The following is a 22,948-nucleotide window of genomic DNA, read 5'->3' as shown; positions in this document are numbered from 1 at the left end:
ATTTCGGACAAAAGCCTGATGAAGAGCTTTCGCTCGAAACGTCGATTTTCCTGCTCCTCGGATGCTGCCTGACCTGCTGTGTTTTTCCAGCATCACTTTAATCTTGACAATCATCTCCAAATACCTGTTCTCCCAGTTGTTAGCATTAAATACAAGGAATATACAATATGAAGAACTGCATTACTTCTCCAACAGGCAAGCTCACAGCTAGAATTTGTCAGTAGATGTCTTAATCTTAGCTGTTGCATATAATTAGAATTGTTTGTAATGTTTGCATTGTTTTATTTTTAATGAAGCTATTGAATTGAGCTGAAACAAAAACACATTGCTGGTGAAACTCTGCCTTACAGACTCAAAACAGCAATTCTGCTTTGTCCACAGACAGATGCTACCAGACCTCCTGAGTTTTGTCAGCAATTTGTTTTTTGTTTCAGATCCGCTGCATCCAGAGTTTCATTTTAGTATTGAATTGAGTTACTTTCTTACTTTAGTAAGTAGACTGGATCAAAGAAACTTAATTTTTAAAATATTAATTCGGATAAATGTGAAGTCAGAGAGATGTACAGTAAGGAAACAGACCCTCCTGTCCAACTCGTCCATGCCAACCAGATGTCCCAACCTAATCTAGTCCCATTTGCCAACACTTGGCCCACATCCCTCTAAACCCTTCCTATTCATATACCCATCTAGATGCCTTTTATTTGCTTACACAAAGGCAAAACATATACAATCAAAACTAGGGCCTTGGGTAGTGTTGTAGAACAGAGAAACTCAGCGTCTCTCGCCCGTAAGTGTTCAAAGTTTGTGCGAAGATTTGTAGCTCGGGTGCTCGTTGTTGTGGTTCTGTTCGCCGAGCTGGAAGTTTTTGTTGCAAACGTTTCGTCCCCTGGCTAGGCGAAGTCATCAGTGCTTGGGAGCCTCCTGCGAAGCGCTTCTTTGATGTTTCCTCCGGTGTTTATAGTGGTCTGTCCCTGCCCCTTCCGGTTGTCAATTTCAGCTGTCCGCTGTAGTGGTTGGTATATTGGGTCCAGGTCGATGTGTTTGTTGATGGAGTTTGTGGATGAATGCCATGCCTCTAGGAATTCCCTGGCTGTTCTCTGTCTGGCTTGCCCTATGATAGTAGTGTTATCATAGGGCAAGCCAGACAGAGAACATCCAGGGAATTCCTAGAGGCATGGCATTCATCCACAAACTCCATCAACATACACATCGACCTGGACCCAATATACCAACCACTACAGCGGACAGCTGAAACTGACAACCGGAAGCGGCAGGGACAGACCACTATAAACACCGAGGAAACATCAAAGAAGCGCTTCGAAGGAGGCTCCCAAGCACTGATGATGTCGCCTAGCCAGGGGACGAAACGTTTGCAACAAAAACTTGCAGCTCGGCGAACAGAACCACAACAACAGAGAAACCTAGGGGTTCAGGTACATAATTCTTCAAAGTTTGCATCAGATAGAGATAGGGTGGTTAAGAAGGCATTTAACTTGCTTGCCTTCATTGCTCAGACCTTTGAGTATAAGAGTTGGGATGTCATGCCGAGATTGTGCAGGACGTTGGTGAGGCTTATTCTGCAGTACTGTGTCCAGTTCTGATCTCCCTGTTATAGGAAGTATATTATTAAGTTGGAGGGGGTTCAGAAGAGATTTTCCTGGATGTTGCCAGGAATGGAAGATTTATAAGGAGAGACTTGGATTGGCTGGGACATTTTTCATTGGCACTTTGGAGGTTGAGGGGTCATCTTTTAGAGATTTATAAAATCAGAGATACAGATAAGGCGAATGGCAGGTCTCTCTTCCACAGGTTGGGGGGTTTTAATTCTTGGGGGCATGTTTTTAAGGTGAGAGGAGAAAGATTAAAAAAAGACGAGGAGCAATTTTTTTTTTTACACAGTTTGTGCCGAATGTAACTCCATAGGAAGTTACAATTACAATGTTTAAACAAAAAATTTAGCAAAGTACATGAATAAAAAATGTTTGGAGGTATATGGGCCAAGTGCAGGCTAATATAGTTTTGGGATATGGTTGGCATGGACTGGTTGGATCAAAGGGTCTGATTCCATGCCATATAACTCTTCAATGCTTGTGATTCCATTCTGAAGGTTCATACATTTAATAATGTGATAACTTTCAATTGTCTCAGTATATTCAATCTTTTGCTTACATATATCTCATACTGTTCAGTTTGTCTGTAAATCTCTGGCGAACATTAACAGGGGTGTTATATATGAACCAAAGGAGGATATTTGTAACAATAGAGGAAGTTATTTTGAAAACAAAGACAAAGTGCTGCAGAAACTCAGCAGATCTGACAGGATCTATGGAGAGAAAAACAGAGTTAATATTTTGAGCCCAGTGACCCTGTGAAAATGTTTCTAGATCTGCTGAGGTTTCTCAAGCAATCCAGCACCTGCAGTTCTTTGTTTTATTACTTTGAAAGCAGTCATTTACAGAAGAGGTCGTCTCAAAAAGATGAAGAAAGAAAGAAACAAAGAGGCATCAGAAAATTATTGCTCATTATCAGAAATTATTGGGCTTAGTAAGCTGCTCTTAGTGTGTTTCTTTGTAATAACTTTAGATAAAATGTTCTATTCGGAACATCTGTTGTATAGGTTTCATTTCTATCATAACAAACAGTCATACAAGAAGAGTCAAGGCAGACTTGAAATGTTAACTCTGTTTCTCTTTCTATGGATGCTGCCAGACCTGCTGAGGTTCTCCAGAATTCCATGTTTGTTTCAGATGTCCAGCATCCACAGTATTTAGCTTTTATTCAAGTATTTCTCTGGTATTCCTTTCCAAGACATGCTTTCATTTTTAATCAAGCGGGCCAGAGGACAGGAAAGGCAAAAACAGAGTGGGGAGGATGGCATGTGTGTTATAGAAATCACAATGTTCCTACTATTAATTTTACTGGAAGGAAATTCATGCAGATTCTGATACCAGTGTATAATCTTCCCTGCTAAATATTTGTCTTGGTGGTCTGTTTAACATCTTTAATGCTAGTAGCAAAGATGAAGAAAGAAATTAATTGCTTATTTCTACAACCTATTGTTTGTGCGTGGTAGAATCTGCCTTAAAAAGAAAATTTGGTAATGTATAAGAATTCACTGAAAATGAACTCATTGATTGATCCTATGTTTCAACTTTGCAATAATAGGTACAGCAAAGATACAACAGTGACTGTACATCAAAAGGGTTTTTTAGCTCAAAAGCATTTTATGATATATCAAGGCATTACATAAATGCAAGTTTCTTTCTTTCCAGGAAAGAAGGGTTTTCTCACAGGTGTTAAGCAGTAGAGAGGTGGTGATGACAAAAAAAACAACCCACAAAACCTTAAACAGCCACAGTCATTGTAGATGGCAACATGTTGAAGCCATGTACTTTCCACAAGTAGGAAATGGCATAATAATGAAGCCGTAAAAATAAATTCCCTCAAGTAGCAATGCCCTGTTGCCTAGTATGGAAGCAATCCAGATATGTACACGTGTATTCTGCAAATGCAAATACTGCTCTGAGCTGAATAAGTGAATAGGTTCAGCTTAGCATTTCTGAGCAATATTCAACCATCTGAACATGGAGGTAGTAACTCTACTGACATGTTCAGTGTTGACAGAGTTGGAAGGTTTCATAATAACAGCATTATATTCAGATTATTGTGAATATAATATGAATACTTAATTAAGAGGTCAATGAAAATCTGTGCGTAATGCAGACTGGAGGGTTAGACAACGTTGCAAACATTAAACACAGGCATATTTTGTCACCTATACCTTGAAAGTGAACTAACTGCTATAAACTCATGTACATAAAGATTTTAATTATTATTTATATTATATACACGCGACAGTGAATTTGCATTTCAATTTTTCCTTACTACAGCAGTCCATTCCCCTGATGTGGAAGCCTTCCAGTATTGGTAGGGCAAAGGCTATTCCTGTTGAGGTAGGACCTGAAGGTATATTAAGATCATGCAGCATCACCAGGTAGTTATTTTTATCCCATTAGAAAATTCACTATCTGAGCAGATATTCACATTTGGCAGTTGTGATTGGTAGGAAAACCTCTCTATTAAAGGATACAAGACAACAAACTAACTGCAACTACTACCACTGCATAAATATTACACTTTCAAATTAGGAACTGAAAAAATTTTTCTATGTTGTTAGTGAGGAAAGTAGAGCGTGAAATCTCAAATCAGTACTAGTATTTTCCCATTTCACATTGCATGTGCAGAAACAGGCTGTTGTTAATCTATTTGTTGGTTTTAAATCACTCTGCCAGGATGCATCCTTGCTTTCAACAAATGGTTCTGGGGATTCTATTCTGGTAGTTTTCTTGTGAATTCAGGAAGTAAACACGGTTGCGCTGGCCAAGAGCTTTGCACTGGAAAAAGGGTTCTCAATGTATTTCAAATAGAATTTAGTAAAATTAGAGAGATGCTACTGTACTTGCTGATTTCTTTGAAGATTGTGTTTTCTAGATTTTAACAGCTTTGTCCAAAGTTCATAAAATTAATAGTTTAATAACTTCTCCCAATAAGTGAGTCAAAGATTAATCAATAAAAAAGCAGAACATCTATGTCCAAAGATAAGCAAGAGTTGATAATGCAACTTAAAAGGTTAGCATCTATGGTTTTGCTATTTCAGTGTTTTGAGGATCACCAGAGGAAAGTAGAAAATAAAAGGTCAGGTCCAAAACACTTCCCTCTTCCGCACAGTCTTAGCGATCAGAAATGAGCTTATGTCTTTCTCCACCTCTGCATTACAGCCAAACGCACATTAGAAGCTTGTGAATATAATTTTGTAAACCAATACTGATGCCACTATATGCAGTGTTCAATATAAATTGGCAGTTGTAAGTCTAAATTAGAGTTCACTGCAAGAAGTTCTGCACCACAAAACCTAAAACCAAAAAGGTTTCGCACAAAAAAGTTTAACTCCTTCTGATCTATCATAAACAAAGTTGAATTCTTGGAAACTTTGATGCACAAACTATACTAATTTAACAATGTTAAATTTTCTAAAATACATTTTCTGACATATCCTTGATTGAAACAGACGTAAATGCTTGTGGCAATAATATTATTTCACGAAAAATTCTCATCACTCAACAAAATTAATCAAAGTTGCTGATGAAACTAAAGTACTCAGTATTGATCAAGTTGAAGGAACTGAAAGGCAGGAGTAAATAAAATGTGTCCTTATTTGCAACGTCCATTAAATATTAGTAGTGGAAATGAATTACTTCTTCCTGGTTTTACATTTGAAATACTTAGACATTTAATTCAGTTTCTGTATTATGTGCTAAGTATTCCAAAAGTTAACACCAAAGTTCACACAAAGCAATTCCATTCATATGGGTATAGCTCGACAGATCCTCTTTTTCCATTTCACCCCTTTACCCCACCCTCACCAAACAAAAACAATAAAACTATCAACTTATGATCCAGTCAAAATGTAGACACATTAGAAAGCACATCAATAACAAAATGTTCTCCTTTAAAACCCCTCCCTTGCTTGATCCGGTGAAGTTAATTCTCATTGGCTGAAATTTCTAAATCCCCTTTGCCAGATTTGCAACCACTGATTCAACTATAATTTTAAAAAACAAATACATTTCTATTTGGACACCTGTATTCATTGACTTGAATATTTCTTGCTGTTGGTAATCATTGATAGGATTTGAATGAGCTGTACTTCATCCATCATTGGGCAAAGCTATAGGATGATACAGGGTTTCTTTTCCTTAAAAGGATTCTCAGACGTCGGAACTCCAAGAATCAGCGGGTCACTTCGGGCATGCTGCTCACAGTAATTCATAAGGTCTACAGCAGCTTTGGATACCTGTTATAAAAAAAATTGTTGAAAATCATTCAAAAATTTCTGATTATACTCTGAAGCAATAACTGATTACATATTTATCCCCCCCTTCCAACTTCCTGCCTTCCTTGCCTCTTACTGGGCAACCACAACAAGACACCAGTGACTCCATACCTTACTCATATGAAGCTAGAAAGTTATCAAAGCTCTCCTATTCACCGGGCACCCCATCTCTCGTCCTTCACCCAAATAGTCACTCTTTCAGTGTGAGCATAACAAGCTTATTATTAACAGTTCTGCTGGAAATTAAGAAAAGAAAACTCCAGATGATTATCCCCTCCTTAACCTGTGGTGTAAGAATGCATCATAGTAGATGCATCATAGTAGAGATCAGTTTAGCATTAAGTACTGAGCAGTGATACTCTTGCTTGCAAATATTAGTTTGCTTCAATAAACATGAATGGACTTGGATTAATTCAGATCATTTAACGCATTGACAATTTACTCACAAATACAGAAGAAAAGCTATAAGATATCAAAATTGTGATAATCCTTTTTTTAAACGTATTTGTATGAGCTCAAAGTCATTAACATGTTGTGACAAACTGCAAAAAATTTTGTCATCTGTGTACTCACAGCTGTATTTATAGTTTCTCAACATATACACAGCAGGTATTTCATTATTCTGGAATCCTGATAACAATATCAACTTTATCATGGCAATGATCAGATATTGGATGTTTATAAGGTGGTCCTCCATAGATCTGTTAGTTTGGTTAATGAGCAGCTGAGCACTTTTTTAAAAAAAATGCTCGATACCAAGAATGAGCTCATATATAGTGATGCTACAATTAATTTCAACGATTTTGACTTGCCTGAAATACTCTAATGGATAACTCTTTTCTGAAACTTACAGTCAGTGATTATGTATCAATAACGGTCAATGGTGAGGTAGTGGAGGGTGATTGACATGTTAAGGAACCATAATCTAAAACCGAGCTAGAAGTGAACACCTTCAGAACAGGAAGGAAAAAAATTGCGAGATTAAGATTGAAAAGGTACTTTGGACAACAGTTGTGCATTAAAGTATACTAATAAGTATGAATAACAAAATTAAATTTTTTTAGGAAGCTGTAAATACTTGCCAAATATTAGTACAGTTTATGAGCTCAGTGTGGCTGAGAGTTTAATTGAAAACAAAGCTACAAAAATGTCACACCCTATAGAAATTCCACTCTGGTCAGCCCATCATGGACCAAACTATCATTTTAAACTGAATCCTGGTCTGGCCCTCAATGGGCATAGATTCCATGTCATCATACACAGCATTCGCCCACCATGTTTTGGTCAAGCTTTATCTTTTGAAAAACATTATTAAAGAAAAATTACTGATGCTTCATCTCATGTGCAATCATGCTGTGCATAATTTGGATGCTACATTTTCTGTGTTGTTGCAACGATCACACTATAGAAATACTCCACTGGCCAAAAAATGTGCTTAGAGATGTTCTTAGATTGCAAAAGGCTCTATATAAATCTACTCTGTAGTTGTAGTTTGCTGGTTTTGACTTTGTAAGTCTGCAGAATAGAATAGTCTGAGTGTTTTTTGTCATCACAGGTTTGAAAAGAGTTTGTAGGCACAAGACAAAACACATCACCACAGGTTGTTTGGAACTGTTCTTCCACCAGACAGAAAAGAATCTTAGCAGTGAACATGCCAGCCAGACTTGAAATTTCTCAGTCTCTGGCAATGATGATTCACTTGTTCATTGAATTTACCGATATGATGGTCCAAGTAATTTTTGCTTGATGTAGGAATTCTTGAATGTATGGAATGTACTGGAGTGGGTGATCCCAGTGTCTGCAAATTAAAAGGAAAAATTGATTTGGCTACCAACCAGACTGACTAGTTTCCAGTCTGGAAAACCCCTAAGAATACCATATCCTCCTTAAATCCCACATCAGATATCAACTAAGTGCAGTGCTCATTTCATACAGCAACTCTTTGTGGGAATCATTTTTGATATCCAACAGCCTTAGCTCAGAATCAACACGATGCAGTTACATTTGAAATAATGAATAGTGACAGGGAACTACATTAATTAATGCAGTCCTCTCATTTTTTTGAAAATTGAAATGGCACTATATCACAGAATTGGCCTCAATTTTAATTTGCTAAATTCAGCTTTTGCTTCACTACTCAGATGCCCGTGATTTTGTTGGCCTGTGTAGATCAGACATGCTGATCTACACTTATGTAGCATCTTTCATGACTTTAGGATATTCCAAAATGCTTTAAATACTTTTCAAGTACAGTCACCGCTGTAACATAGGAAACGCAGCAGCTCATTTTGTATACAAAAACTCTCAAAAAGTAATGTAATAATAACCAGATTTTGCTTTAAATGATACTGATTGCAGAATAATATTGACTAGGTCACTGGGGAAAAACCCTGCTTCTTTTTAAAATAGTACCATGGAAATTTTACTGGATTTCTACATGTATTTGACAATAGGAGCCAAAAGGAGAGAATGGGATCTACCACTAACTCAGAACTATTTCTAATGATTATATTTAATTTCTTAATTCAATGTTTAAGTACCAGTCTATCTAAATGCATTCCTTTGGCTTAATCTCAAATGTTGTTTTCAATCAAGGATTCACCAATGTGCTTTAAGAAAGGGAATCTGCCATCCCTACCTGGTCTAGATTACATTGACGCCAGATTCACAGCAATGTCATCAATTCTTAACTGCTCTCTGGACAATTAAGGTTGGGCAATAAGTGCTGGACTAGCCAGTAACACACACACCCCATGAACAAATAAAAGAATTATTGCAATATTTTCAGAGAGAAGCCTACAGCATTGAGACAAACCCTTTGGTCCAACTTGTCTGCGCCGACCAAATGCCCCAATCAGACCTACTCCCATTGTCAGCATTTGGCCCATATCCTCCTAAACCTTTCCTATTCATGAATCCACCTAGAGATCTTTTAAATGTTGTAATTATACCCACTCCGCCAACACAATGGGAAATCAGAATTGAGAAAGAAACAGCAAAATAATTAAATGCACCACAAAAAGTGAAGCAATAAATCAAAAAGATTAAAAAGGTATCATACTGTCCTTGGATTTGTGTGCGTTTGGCATAGCATTAAAACCCATTCCAGTTTCTCCAAGATTTGTAGAGGAAAGGTATCAGCTGGAATTTTCAGATTGTTCCTGATAGCAAACAAGTACCTTCTGCTAGAAGTGCTACTACAGCGAGTTTAGGTTTGGGGCTAAAGTTGGATGGCCCCAAAATTTAACAGTAAATTGATACAATCTGACCAGTTTAACAATTAGTTGAATGACCAAACAGCCATCACTAAACATTGAAACAAGTTTCAGCACTTGTTCCTATATTTAGGAGAGGAGGAAAAGTGATAAAATTAGAGAAAGTGAGAGTGGTTTTAGTAATCAAACTCCAAAAGAAGAAAGCTAATGTCCTATCGGGGCCTGAAATGGCATTCCATGATTTTTTAGTTGAAAAGTCTGCTTTTCCACCATTTTACTTGAACTACAAACACTGCTTATTAACTTTGTCTCCTTTCTGATTAATACCATTCTAGTCAAGCTTACTAGACTGCAGTTTCCAAAATGGATTATGCAGTCTCTAAAATGCCTGTCAATATTCTAAAATCTCTTGATCATTAAATCAGTATTTGCAATTTCAAACAAACAAATTATGAAATTATAGAAATCTGATCTGTTAATTAAAAACAGGCTGCAGCCTTCATACAATAATTTTATTTTTTACATATGCTCATTCAGGGAATACAGTTAAGCAGACTTCTTAAAAACCTCGATGTGAAATTTTTACTTATTTATCCTCAATGCCAAATTTTCTTTGGTTTTGACAGTTCCAAACCATTCTTGAAAAATTTGTTAAAAAAAACAAACATGAAACTAAGACTAGACAGTGCATAACAGGAAAAAGTATAATGACCTAAAACAAGATCAGCTGTTCATTGCCAATTATAACTGCACCTGCTAGTACACCCATTCAAGTTCTTTGGCCCACTCAAAACAAGTTTTCATAAGAAGTAAATAACATCCTGTATGTGCCAGGAATGTTTTGTGCTGGTGATACTTCCATTCCTCTAAATATATTTAACATTGTCAAAAGGGAAAATATTAGTTCACTGTAACCTCTACTAGAGGAGAAGCCAGTTCACAATCATGGAACTGTATCCTACATGCCAAGCTCACATGCAACTGAAAAACAGTTGTCAAAATTATTTATATTGATATTGCAGTATCAGGAGAGTGTCATTAAATGATCTCAACTGAAATGACACTCAAACATTAAGCTTCACATTTTAGCATAGCAATATGTTAGTTATACCAGTTGCAATCCAAGTGTACAAGCTGTATACTTACCATCGCCTCCAGTAGCCAGCCTTTAAAAATTGTATAGGCACGTGCACTTTGTTTCTTGTTACTCATACAGGGACAGTGTCTTTTTATTTTTGTGTTTTTAAAAACAGCAGACTTAAATGAGAAGGAACACTTTTACAAACAAGTATTTGAAAGAGTGGTTGCTGTTTGAAAGCAAGTAAACTGATACCCACGGCAGGCATTATAAACAACATTTGAGCAAGCAGCAATTGAAATTCAGATTTGCAGACCATCTGGAGCCAAGGGTGTATACTGATGCATCTCTTGTTGGCAATAAGTAGTTGATTGGTCTGTGGACTAGCGAAAGAGACCTTTTGCTTGCCAATAATTAGGGAGGGCCAAAGGCCGCCTGTTCTGTATTCAAAAGTTCAGTTTAAACCTGCCTTGTTTAAGAGGTCAACCTCCAGTATGTGGACTGAGACATCTGGATGAAAGTAGTTGGTTTTTGAATCTATGGATCATGTACACTTCATGCAAGGAACATTAGATAAGCAGGAATAAAACTATTGTGCATTCCCAGCAGCATTGCATACAATTAAACCATTCCTATTGCTTTCAGAGCTGAGATCAACTAACAGCACAGACCAGTGAGCAAACTTAGTTTACACTGCCCAAATATTTGAAAAACAGATAGATTTGTTTATAAAATTTATTTCATGACTTCAAGATGTTTCAAGTGTTTAACAAACAACTTATTGTCACAGTTATAGTGTAGAAAACAGAACCAATTTGTGCACAGTAAGCTCATATAAATAGAAATTTAAAAAATGACATGTTTTTGGTTATTGATTCTTGAGCAAATATTGGCAAAGACATGGGGTAGGGTGGGTGGAGTGGTTAGTACTCACCACTTATTAGAATTTATAAGAATGAGAGGCAACCTTATTGAAACATACATGTTTCTTAGGGGACTTGACACGGTGGATGCAGAAAAGTTGTTCCTCTTTGTGGGGGACTGTAGGGCCAGAGGACATAATCTCAGAGTAAAGGGGTCACAAGTTTAAGACAGAGACAAAGAATTTCTTTTCTCAGAGGACAATGAATTTGTGGAATTCTTTATTGCAGAGACCTACCAAAGTTGAGTCATTAAATATATTCAAGGTTGAAACAGACAGATATAATCAGTAAAGGCATAAAGAGTTATCAGGAGGGGCGTTGAGAATCAGATCCGATCAGCCATGATCTCATTGAATGTTGGAGCAGATTAAGTGGGTTGAACGGCCTACTCTTGCTCCTACATTTTATGAGCTTAAAATGTAGTGGGATTTTTATAATCAACTGGATTATCAGCATAATGTGCTTTGCATTCCAATCTAAACAGATTAATATGGAAAGATATAATTAAACGTGCTGCAACATCCATTTGTTAATAGGACTTTTATGCATGCTGCCTCGATTTGGCCCAAACATGTACAATAATGATTAAATCTTGAAAACCTCTGCAGTCAAAATGGCAATAAAACTGAAAGGTTATCAGAATCCAGTCATTCGACTCCACTTCTTGGAAAATTTCCATAATTTCAATTAATAGAAACACATTTATTTGAGTAATTTCTTTTACAGAGAAGGAAGCAACTGAATTTGAAATAATTTGCATGATTCAAATAGGTGGGATCCACTGTCTAGTTCAGAACACAGACTGCTTAGAGTTTGAGAGTTACAAGTCATTAACTGGCTCCAGACTCCAGACTGTTGTATGCTATGCCTGCCAGGCTTTAATTTAAATAGGCAAATTAAAGTACAGAACCTCAGGAGTCAAGCAGTGGTGTTTAAGTAATGTTAAAAAAATAAAAGAGAAGTTAAACTGGAAAAAAACATATTGCTCAATGATAGCTAAAAATATGATTGAAAAACATTTCTGGTGTTTGCGTTAAGCATTAATCTCTCTCATTGTGTGACTGGCACTAACTCCAGCAAAGGAACAAAGCTTCCTTCAGGCAAAATTTGCAGAAAAATGCAAAATTATATTTTAAGAAATGCAATGCAAATGAAAGCTGGGCTACAGCTTAAGCAGAAATGGAATTCTTGATTGTATAAAACTATAGAATGCATTGGAAATGCACTGCCTGAAAAAGTGATTTATTCGCAACTTCAAAAACAAACTGGTTAAAAATGAAAAAATTAATTGCAAGTTATGGGAGAAAAAGGGGAGTGAAACTAATTGGAAAACTCTTTCAAACAGCCAATATAAGCACGATGGCTGAAGTGACCCCTTCCAATGCTGATGTTTGCATAATTCAAAGTCAGGATTCAATTTGTGCTGAGAAATACAGCTGGGCAGTTACTTCAATCGTGCATTCACTTTCTGTTACATAGCTTTCTAGTGTATTTGGATTCTCATACTGCAGAAAGAGAAAGGTGTATATCTCACAATGAACCAGTCAGAAGGAAACACAGGCATGAAGCCCGAGACTGGATCAGCACTGGGGTGGTGAGTGGAAGCAGCAAGGACAAAGTGGGGTGTATGGAAGAGAGTTGGCCTATAGATAGGGTGTGAAACCGAGGTTGGCAAAGGGGAGGGACAAGTGGACTGCAAGGAAGCACGGCAAGAGGAGAAAGAATAGTTTATGAATCTGCAAAATAGGCATACTCAACTTACCATGAACCAGAATAGCTGAATGTCTTGCAAATTAATGTGGAATCTCTACTTTAAGGAGAGTTCAGGAGCTAGCATACAGGGGAAAATGTAGTGGACACTGTTCAAATGAATACTATGTCAACTAAATAATTTAGTATTGGACAATTTTATTTCATAAGGATTTTGATTTGCAATACAGATTTCAAAGTCTCTCTCATACTGAATGTAGGGGAATGGGTCTGGGTGGGTTGCTCTTCGGAGGGTTGGTGTGGACTTGTTGGGCCGAAGGGCCGGTTTCCACACTGTAGGGAATCTAATCTAATTAAGCAGTAGACTCCCTCAATGGCTTTGCGCGTTCACCCAATAAATGAGAAACACAAATCAGAAAACATTCCGAGACTGGTCATTCACTTTTGCTGAATTAGTTGATCTCACCCCAGTGTGTTAGTAGGAAATCTATAATTGACCATTAGCTTGACAGCATAGCAATGAAAAATCAATTTGGACTCTTCCATGATTCCAATCCAGTGTACCTTACTTTGAAGTGTACATATAAATTCTGAGCGGGACAAAATGAAGCTCTCCTATGATGTCTCCAGATAGTTTAATTATTCTCTATTGTCAAGACGGACACATTAATAATAGCTAGTGAGTTAAATATGAACTGCACATGCCCAAGTAACAGCATCTCATCTATTATTGAGACTTGATTGAGAGAAGAGCAAGATTGGCAACTAAGCATCCCAGGATATGGATGCTTCAAGCAAGATAGAGAGGGACTAAAAAGGTTACATTACTGGTTAGAGAGGAGATCATAGCTGTGCTGAAGGAGGGCACTTTGGAGGACTTGAGCAGTGAGGCAATATGAGCAGAGCTCAGAAAAAGGAAGGGTAGGGTAACAATGTTGGGGTTGTACCACGGTCCTCCCAACAGCAAATGTGAGATAGAGGTATAAATAGGTAGATAGATTATGGAAAGATGTAGAAACAACAGGGATGGGAGATTTTAATGTTCCCAACACTGACTGGGATTCACTTAGTATTAGAGGATTAGCTGGAGCAGAATTTGTAAGCAGCATCCAGGAGGGTTTTATAGAGTAGTGTGTAAATAGTCCACCTTGGGAAGGGGCCATACTGGACCTGGTGCTGGGGAATGAGCCGGGCCAGGCGGTTGAAGTTTCAGTAGGAAATTACTTTGGGTATAGTTTTCACTATTCTGTAAGCTTTAGAATTCTCATGGACCAAAGTCAATAGTGGTCCAAAAGGAAGTGTGCTAAATTGGGGGAAGGCCAACTATCGCAAAATTCAGCAGGAACTGAGGAATGTGGATTGGGAGCAGCTGTTTGAAGTTAAATCAACATTTGATATGTGGAAGGCTTTTAAAGAGGTTCATTAGAGTGCAGGACAGTCATGTCTCTGTGAAAATGAAGGACAAAAATGGCAAGATTAGGGATCCATGGATGACAGGCGAAACTCTGAGACTAACGAAGAAAAAGGAAGCATACATAAGGTGCTAGCGAGTTTTGAGAAGATTTGTAGTTACGGTTCTGGATGTAGGTTTGCTCGCTAAGCTGGAAGGTTAGTTTTCAGACGTTTCATCACCATACTACGTAACATCCTTAGTGAGATTCCACATGAAGCACTGGTGGTGTAGCCCACATTTTATTTATAGGTTTGGACGTCCTTGGGTTGGTGATGTCATTTCCTGTGGTGATGTAATTTCCTGTTCTTTTTTCCTCAGGGGGTGGTAAATGGGACTCAAGTCAATGTGTTAGCTGATAGAGTTCCAGTTGGAATGCCATGTTTCTAGGAATTCTCGTGCATGTCTCTGTTTGGCTTGTCCTAGGATGGACGTGTTGTCCCATCAAAGTGGTGTCCTTCCTCATCTGTATGTAAGGATACTAGTGAGAGTGGGTCATGTCTTTTTGTGGCTAGTTGGTGTTCATGTATCCTGGTGGCTAGTTTTTTGCCTGTTTGTCACAGTTCTTGCAAGGTATTTTGTAAATGACATTAGTTTTGTTGTTGTCTGTATAGGGTCTTTCAAGTTCATTAGCTGCTCTCTTAGTGTGTTGGTAGCTTTGTGGGTAACCATGATGCCAAGAGGTCAGAGTAGTCTATAGTCATTTATGAGATGTCTTTGATGTAGGGGAGTGGCTAGGGTTTCTGGACGTGTTTTGTCTGCTTGTTTGGGTTTGTTGCTGAGAAATCGGCAGACTGTGTTCATTGAGTACCTGGTCTTTTTCAACATGTATTCATCCCGAGGCTCACTGAAGATGTTACCTAGAATGGTGACGAAACATCTGAAAACGAACCTTCCAGATCAGCAAGCAAACCTACATCCAATATGTAAGGTCTAGGCGACTGAAAACAGACAAAGCTTTCGAAGAATATCGCGAAAGTAGGACCAATCTGAAATGATGAATTAAGAGGGCTAAAAGAAGCCATGACATATCTTTCTCAAACAGGGTTAAGGAAAATCACAAAAACTTCTATTCATATATGAGGAGGAGAAAGGATTGGCCCAGCGCTGAAAATGCATTGCTGGAAAATCGCAGGTCAGGCAGCATCCAAGGAGCAGGAGAATCGACATTTTGGGCATGAGCCCTTCTTCAGGAATGAGGAAAGTGTGCCAAGCAGGCTAAGATAAAAGGTAGAGAGGAGGGACTTGGGGGAGGGGCGTTGGTACCGAACTCATCTCTGCAAGTCCCTCCTCCCAACCTTTTATCTTAGGCTGCTTGGCACATTTTCCTCAATCCTAGAGAAGGGCTCATGCCCAAAACGTCAATTCTCCTGTTCCTTTGATGCTGCCTGACCTGCTGCGCTTTTCCAGCAACACATTTTCAGCTCTGATCTCCAGCATCTGCAGTCCTCACTTTCTCCTAAAAGATTGGCCCACTCAAGGACAGAGGAGGAAGGTTATGCGTGGAGTCAGAGAAAATGGGTGAGATTCTTGATGAGTACATTGCATTGGTATTCACCAAGGAGAGGGACACGACTGATGTCGAGGTTCAGGATAGATGTTTGATTACTCTAGGACAAGTCGACATAAGGAGGGAGGAAGTGTTTGGCACTCTAACAGGCATTAAGGTGGAAAAGTTCCCAGGTCACTGAGGGAAGCAGACAGGAAATAGCTGGCGCCTTAACAGATATCTTTGCAGCATCCTTGAACACGGATGAGGTCCTGGAAAACTGGAGAATTGCTAATGTTGTCCCCTTATTTAAAAAGGGTAGCAAGAAAAAAAAAGATAATTACAGCACAACCTTGATTATCCAAACACCAATTATCCACATTTTGGATTATCTGAACAAGATCTCAAGGTCCCGTAAAAACGGCATAAGGCAACTCAGCATTGATTTATCAGTGAAATGGTATTATGGCTGGTCAATTGAGAAATGTTTGAAAACCAGAACTCAAATTACCTCTTGTTTACGATAGATCGGTTATTGGTTAAATGGCATTATGGCGTGCATTGCCAGATTACTGAGAAATGTTTGGATAACCGGCACTCATAAATTACCACTAGTTTCTGGTTATTTCAATGATTAATTATCCAAACAAAATACTCCCCCCGTCCATCTCATTCGGATAATCAAGGTTCTACTGTATAAATCAGTAAGCCTGGTGTCAATGGTAGGAAAGGTGCTGGAGAAGATATAGAGGGATAGGATCTATTTACACTTGGAAGAAAATGGGCTGATCAGTGATAGGCAGCATGGTTTTGTGCAAGGAAGGTCATGTCTTACCAAATTAATATAATTCTTTGTCACTTCCTCAAAGTTGAGGGAAGGACTGTAGATGTCATAGACATGGACTTCAGTAAGGCATTTGATAAGGTTCCCCATGGTAGGCTGATGGAGAAAGTGAAGTCGCATGGGGTCCAGGGTGTACTAGCTAGATAGATAAAGAACTGGCTGGGCAACAGGAGACAAAGAATGTAATTGGAAGGGAGTTTCTCAAAATGGAGAACTGTGACCAGTGGTGTTCCGCAGGGATCCATGCTGGGACCACTGTTGTTTGTGATATACATAAATGATCTGGAGGAAGGTATTGGTGGTCTGATTAGCAAGTTTGAAGATGACACTAGGATTGGTAGAGTAGCAGATAGTAAAAGGGACCGTCAGCGAGTACAGCAGAATATAGACAGATTGTAGAGTTGGGCGGAAAAATGGCAGATGGAGTTCAATCTGAGCAAATGCGAAGTGATGTATTTTGGAAGATCCAATTCTAGAGCGAATTATACAGTAAATGGAAAAGCCCTGGGGAAAATTGATGTACAGAGAGATCTGGGTGTTCAGGTTCACTGTACCATGAAGGTGGCATCGCAGATTGATAAAGTGGTCAAGAAGGCATATGGCATGTTTTCCTTCATCAGATTAGGTACTGAGTATAAGAGTTGGCAGGTCATGTTACAGTTGTATAGGACTTCAGTTCGGCCACATTTGGAATACTGCATACAGTTCTGGTCACCACATTACCAAACTGACGTGGATGGTTTGGAGAGGGTACAAAGGAGGTTCACCAGGATGTTGCCTGGTATGGAGGATGCTAGCTATTAAGGGAGGTTGAGTAGATTTCCAGTTGAGATGGGAAACATTTAAGGGAAATATGCGTAGAAAGTTCTTTATTTAGAGGGTGGTGGGTGCATGAACGGATTGCCAGCAGAGGTGGTAAAAGCGGGCATGATAGCATAATTTAAGACATATCTAGACAGACACATGAATGGGCAAGGAGCAGAGGGATACAGATCCTTGGAAAATAGGCAACAGGTTTAGATAGAGGATCTGGATTGGCTAAGGACTTGGAGGGCTGAAGGACCTTTTCCTGTGCTGTAATTTTCTTTGTTCTCAGCAGAGTTAATGCTTTCAGGAGAGCAGGAAACATTGAGGAGATACAAAAATTATACAACAGATTTAACCCATTTTTCACAAGAAGCAACATTGTGAATATTCAAATCTGAATCAAAAACAGAAAATGCTACAAAATTCATTAGATGTGGCATTACCCATAATTATATAATTAGAGTTAACTTTTCAGTTTGCTGACCTAATGAAGTGTCATCAACTTGAAAGACCAACCATATTTCTCTTTCTAAATGGTGCCAACCCTGTTGAGTAAATATTGGAATTATTTTGCGATTATCTACACTAATTGACTTGCTTAAACACACTGCATCTTCTTTCTTAACACAACTTAATTATTTAGCAGTCCTTCCTGCTTTCGTCAAATCATTTTACCTTGATCCTCTCAATGCCTGCTTCAATCCTCAGTTGTTCCACGAGTTTCCGTGCTTGTGCTATATTGTTAGTTGTTGACATTGTCTGCCATCTATTCTAGGCCAAGGCCGATCTGTAAAATGGACAAAAGTCAGATTTTTATGGAAGATACAAAGCACCAGAAATTTAAATATTTACAAAGGGATTCAAGTTTGTGTCTTACACTCCCATTGTCCTGTTTTGAAAGAATTAATTGAATCAAAACAAATGTCAAAATTGGTATTATAATTATTTTTTATTGAACATAACAAACATATTTTCACCAAAAGGCTTTATGATCATCCTAAATAATTCTTCCCAGTGATTCACTGGCAGATTTGTTTTTCCAAAAGTCTTGTTGCTGTGAACTTTTGCATAAAATTTCAATAAACACAACATGCTGAATGTATTACAGAAGATCGACTGCTGGACCCAAAAGCTGGGTGACTGTGATGGTTCATGGTTTCACTTCACTTGCTGTATACCTGACAATGTCCAATTAAGTAATTACTAGCAAGTTAAGGTAGGTGGCATAGAGGCTGCAATACTAGGGCAAGGTCACCTCAAATGACTGGAAGAGGCTGGTCTTGTTGATCGGGATGGGGGTTCATGGTGCATGGGCAGCACCATTACCACATGAACCATCTGCCTCCTGTTCTGGGGACAGTGGTATAGGCCACGAGGTTCCACACAAAAACAAGAGTGACCCCAACCATTTCTCGATGAGAGGGGAGGCTGTTAGATTTCACTACTCTGCTTCTCCATGTAATGGTAGGCAGCTGCACAGGTAGACAACTTCTTCATCACTGCAAAACGGCACAGCAGTAGGAAGATATGGGCTTCTCCACCTTCCTGCCTTCTCGCACGGTGAAAGGACTGATAAAATTCCATCTGGCATGTTTTGCATTTTGCAAACCAGGCTGTCCAAACACTCTGACCAATCCCCGTCAGCCAAAACAATAAGGGGTCAAAATTATGTCCATCCTTTTTACTTGATGACTTCCTTCCCCGTTTTTTGAAGACTTAAGAGAAACTGAACAAAATAATTTTGCGTTAACATCTGATTTAAATGTAGCCACCGAGCCCCACAATTTGGGCTATCAAGCATTTCTAGACATAAAGGTAGTGCTGATGAATTTAGTTTTCCTTTTACATTTTTTTTGTAACATTCTACTGGTTGACAAAAATACTCAAATACTATTCATTCCATTATCAAATCAGAAACAATCAGAAAATTGCCATAAGTCTTCATGTCAACTTTTAAATATATAGTAATCAAAATGTTTGCTCTTAAATCATTTTTTTATATAGTCATTAACGTAAAGGGGTGAAAACATATCAGTTTTTTTATTGGTGGTATTTTAATTCAGGTTCCAAAGCAACAGTAATTGTAATCAGGAGAGAAAATACTGTTTGCACTAGTAATTTACCTTAGTCCTCTTAGCAGTAACATTGTACAACCAGCAAACATTAAGAGCATTTAATTAAAACCCAGTATACTAGGATCCAAAATATACCCATGTTAAAAGCAGCTGGTAATGAGCTTCTTTCCTTTATTGTCTCTAAAGTATATCCGAACATTGGAGTAAAGTAACAGGATATTTTAAGGGCTAGCACTTATCAAGTGTTTTCCACAACTTTGTGGGAAGTTAGGGAAGAGATTGTTGGGCCCCTTGCTGAGATATTTGTATCATTGACAGACATGGGCGAGATGCTGGAAGACTGGAGGTTAGCTAATGTGGTGCCATTACTTATGAAAGGCTGTAAGGTAAAGCCAGGAAACTATACAGGGTGAGGCCACATTTGAAGTACTGCGTACAATTCTGGTCACCCTTCCATAAGAGAGATGTTGTTAATGTTAAGAGGGTGCAGAAAAGATTTACAAGAATGTTGCCAGGACTGGACTGTTTCAGAAACATGGAGAGGCTGGGGCTTTATTCCCTGGAATGGAGGCTGACCATAAGACATAGGAGCTGAAATTACAGCATTCAGCCCATCGAGTCTGCTCCGCCATTCAATCATGGCTGATAAGTTTCTCAACCCCATTCTCCTGCTTTCTCCTTGTAACCCTTGATCCTCAACAACCTATCTATCTCAGTCTTAAATATACTTAATGACCTTGCCTCCACATCCTTCTGTGGCAATGAATTCCAAAGATTCACCACTCCCTGGCTGAAGACATTTCTCCTTATCTCCATTCTAAATAACATCCATTGGCTGAGCGATGACCTTATAGAGGTTTATAAAATCATGTGGGGCATGGATAGGGTGAATAGCCAAGGTCTTTTTCCTAGGGTGGAGTCGTCTAAATCTAGAGGGTACAGATTTCAGGTGAGAGGGAAAATATTTAAAAGGGACCCAAGGGACTACTTTTTCATGCAGATGACGGTGTGTGTATGGAACGAGCTGCCAGAGGAAGTGAAGGCGGATACAATTACAACATTTAAAAGGCATTGAGATGGGTATTTAAATAGGAAGGGTTTAGACAGATATAGGTCAAATGCTAGCAAATGTGACGAGGTCAGATTGGGCTGTCTGGTCAAGTTGGACCAAAAGGTCTGATATGAATCTGTGTGCTATATGAATCTATGACTCTAAGTGTTAATAATAGAGTGCCATGTAGTGACAACAGTCCAACTCAGCTGAACCCACAGTCTGAAGGGCATTGTTGTGCAAATTATGATCTTCCAGGCAACTTTATAGCACTAGTATCGGGGCATTTGTGATTACCAGTTCTCTTGAACTCACTTGCCAGCTGGTAGACCTAAAACTGTAATGAGACATCACATTTTATTATATTCATTCATGAGATTTGGGGGCCACTAGTTAGGTCAGCATTTATTGCCTTGGAGCAGATAGTAGTGAGCTTCCTCTTGAACCACTGCTGTCTTTGGGATGTAGAAACATTCACATTGCTGCTAAGAAGGGAGCTTCAAGATCTTGACCCAGTCACAACAAAGGAATGGTGATATAGCTCCAAGTAAGGATAGTGAGAAACTTGGAGGGAAATGTGTAGGCAGAGGTGATCCCATACATTCATTGGCTGGTAGAAATCACAGGTTTGGAAGGTGCTGTTGAAGGAGCTTTGAATCAAGAATAGCTTTATTTGTCATTTCTACCATGTAGAACTGATACAGTAAAGAATGAGACTGCATTTCTCCAGGACCAAGGTGCTACATGGACAGCACAAATTACACGAGAGTACATAAATAGGACAGCATAAAGTGCATAAGAAAAGTGCAAAATAGCACAGTAATTCCTGACAAAACAAGAACAGTGGTGAACAAATTACACTCTAATAAATGAATGATCATTAATAAACCATTGTTTTAGCAACAATTCAAAAAGTCATGTAAAGAATTGCAGATGGAATATTGTGATCTTACAGTGTTAAGGAGTCTGATGGCTTGGGGGAATAAATTGTTGCAGTCTTGCCATGAGAGACTGAATGCTCTTGTATCTTCTGCTAGATGGCATGAGAGACAAGAGTTTGAATGAGGGATGTGTGGGGTCATCCACAATGCTGTTAGCCTTGCGGATGCAGCGTGGTGTAAAATGTCTGTAATGGAGGGAAGAGAGACCTCGATGATCTTCTCAGCTGTCCTCACTATCCGTTGTAGGGTCTTACAATCAGAGACAGTGCAATCCCCAAACCAGGCATAGATGGAGCTGCTCAGGGTACTCTCAATGAACCCTTTGTAGAATATGGTGAGGATGGAGGGGGTTGGGAGTTGGGCTTTCCTCAACCTGTGCAAAAAGTAGAGACACTGCTGGGCTTCCTTGGCTATGGAGCTGGTGTTGAGGGAACAGGTAAGATTCTCTGCCAGGTGGAAGCTAATAAATTTGATGCTCTTTATGAACTCCACAGCGGAGCTGTTGATGTCCAACGGACAGTAGTTGCTCCAAGCCCTCCTGAAGTCAACAACCATCTCCTTCGTTTTGTCCATGTTCAGAGACAGGTTGTTGGCTCTGCACCAATCCATTAGCTGATGCACCTCCTCTCTGTACGCTGACTCATTGTTCCTGCTAATGAGATCCACTACAGTCATGGCATCAGCGAACTTAATGATATGATTCGAGCTGTGAGCTGCTGCACAGTTGTATGTCAGCAGGGTGAACAGCGGTGGACTGAGAGCACAGCTCGGGGGGGGGGGGGGGGGGGAAGAGCAGGGAAGTATTCAGGCCCGGTAGACTCAACTTTCCAATTAGGTACTGAGGAATGATAGTGTTGAATTCAGAACTGAAGTCTATGAACAGTAATTTGACATGTGACCTTTTTGTCCAAGTTGGTGAGGGCCAGATGGAGGGTGGTAGAAATGGCATCATCTGTTGAGCGGTTGGGTTAATACGCAAACTACAGGGTGTCCACTGAGGGGGGCAGCAGGATCTTAATATGCCTCATCATGAGCCTCTCGTAACACTTCATGATGATAGGTATTAGCACAATAGGGCAGTAGTCATTGAGGCAGGACACTGAGGATTTCTTTGGCACAGGGACGATGGTATCAGCCTTGAAGCATGTTAGAACTATGACACAGCTAAGGAACGTTCTGACAGTAGGATTTGAATCGGCTCAGGCTTGAAGGGCAGAAGGGCCTGTTCCTGGGCTGTAAATTTTCTTTGTTCTTTGTACAATGTATCTTGTAGATGGTGCTCACTGCTACCACTATATGCTGGTGGTGAAGCAAGTAACCCTTTAAAATTGTGGTTGGTGTGTGAATCAAGCAGATGCTTTGCCCTGGAAGACATTAAGCTGCTTCAGTTTTGTTGAAGGTACACTCATCCAAGCAAGTAGAGAATATTTGATTCCACTTCTGACTCGCACCTATAGATGGTGGGAGCACTG

The 22,948-nt window shown here is 39.1% G+C and overlaps 1 protein-coding gene across 2 annotated transcripts in view; it reads right to left on the bottom strand.

Moving 5' to 3' along the window:
- Nucleotides 1-1,804: 1,804 nt before the first annotated feature.
- LOC122565424 (guanine nucleotide-binding protein G(I)/G(S)/G(O) subunit gamma-7-like) overlaps nt 1,805-22,948 on the bottom strand; it is a 187,117-nt gene continuing 165,973 nt past the window's right edge. For both annotated transcript variants that reach the window (XM_043721388.1, XM_043721387.1), the window contains 2 exons: nt 18,085-18,196; nt 1,805-5,854 (listed from right to left, as the gene is read on the bottom strand). In XM_043721388.1, coding sequence (XP_043577323.1) covers nt 5,729-5,854; nt 18,085-18,165 — 207 coding nt within the window. In that variant the 5' untranslated portion in view covers nt 18,166-18,196 and the 3' untranslated portion in view covers nt 1,805-5,728. The remainder of the gene's footprint in view (nt 5,855-18,084; nt 18,197-22,948) is intronic.

This window comes from Chiloscyllium plagiosum, chromosome 31 (genome assembly GCF_004010195.1).
Source record: "Chiloscyllium plagiosum isolate BGI_BamShark_2017 chromosome 31, ASM401019v2, whole genome shotgun sequence".
Classification (NCBI taxonomy): domain Eukaryota; kingdom Metazoa; phylum Chordata; class Chondrichthyes; order Orectolobiformes; family Hemiscylliidae; genus Chiloscyllium; species Chiloscyllium plagiosum.
Note: the sequence above shows the minus strand (reverse complement) of the source record. Positions and strands in the feature narration are given on the sequence as shown.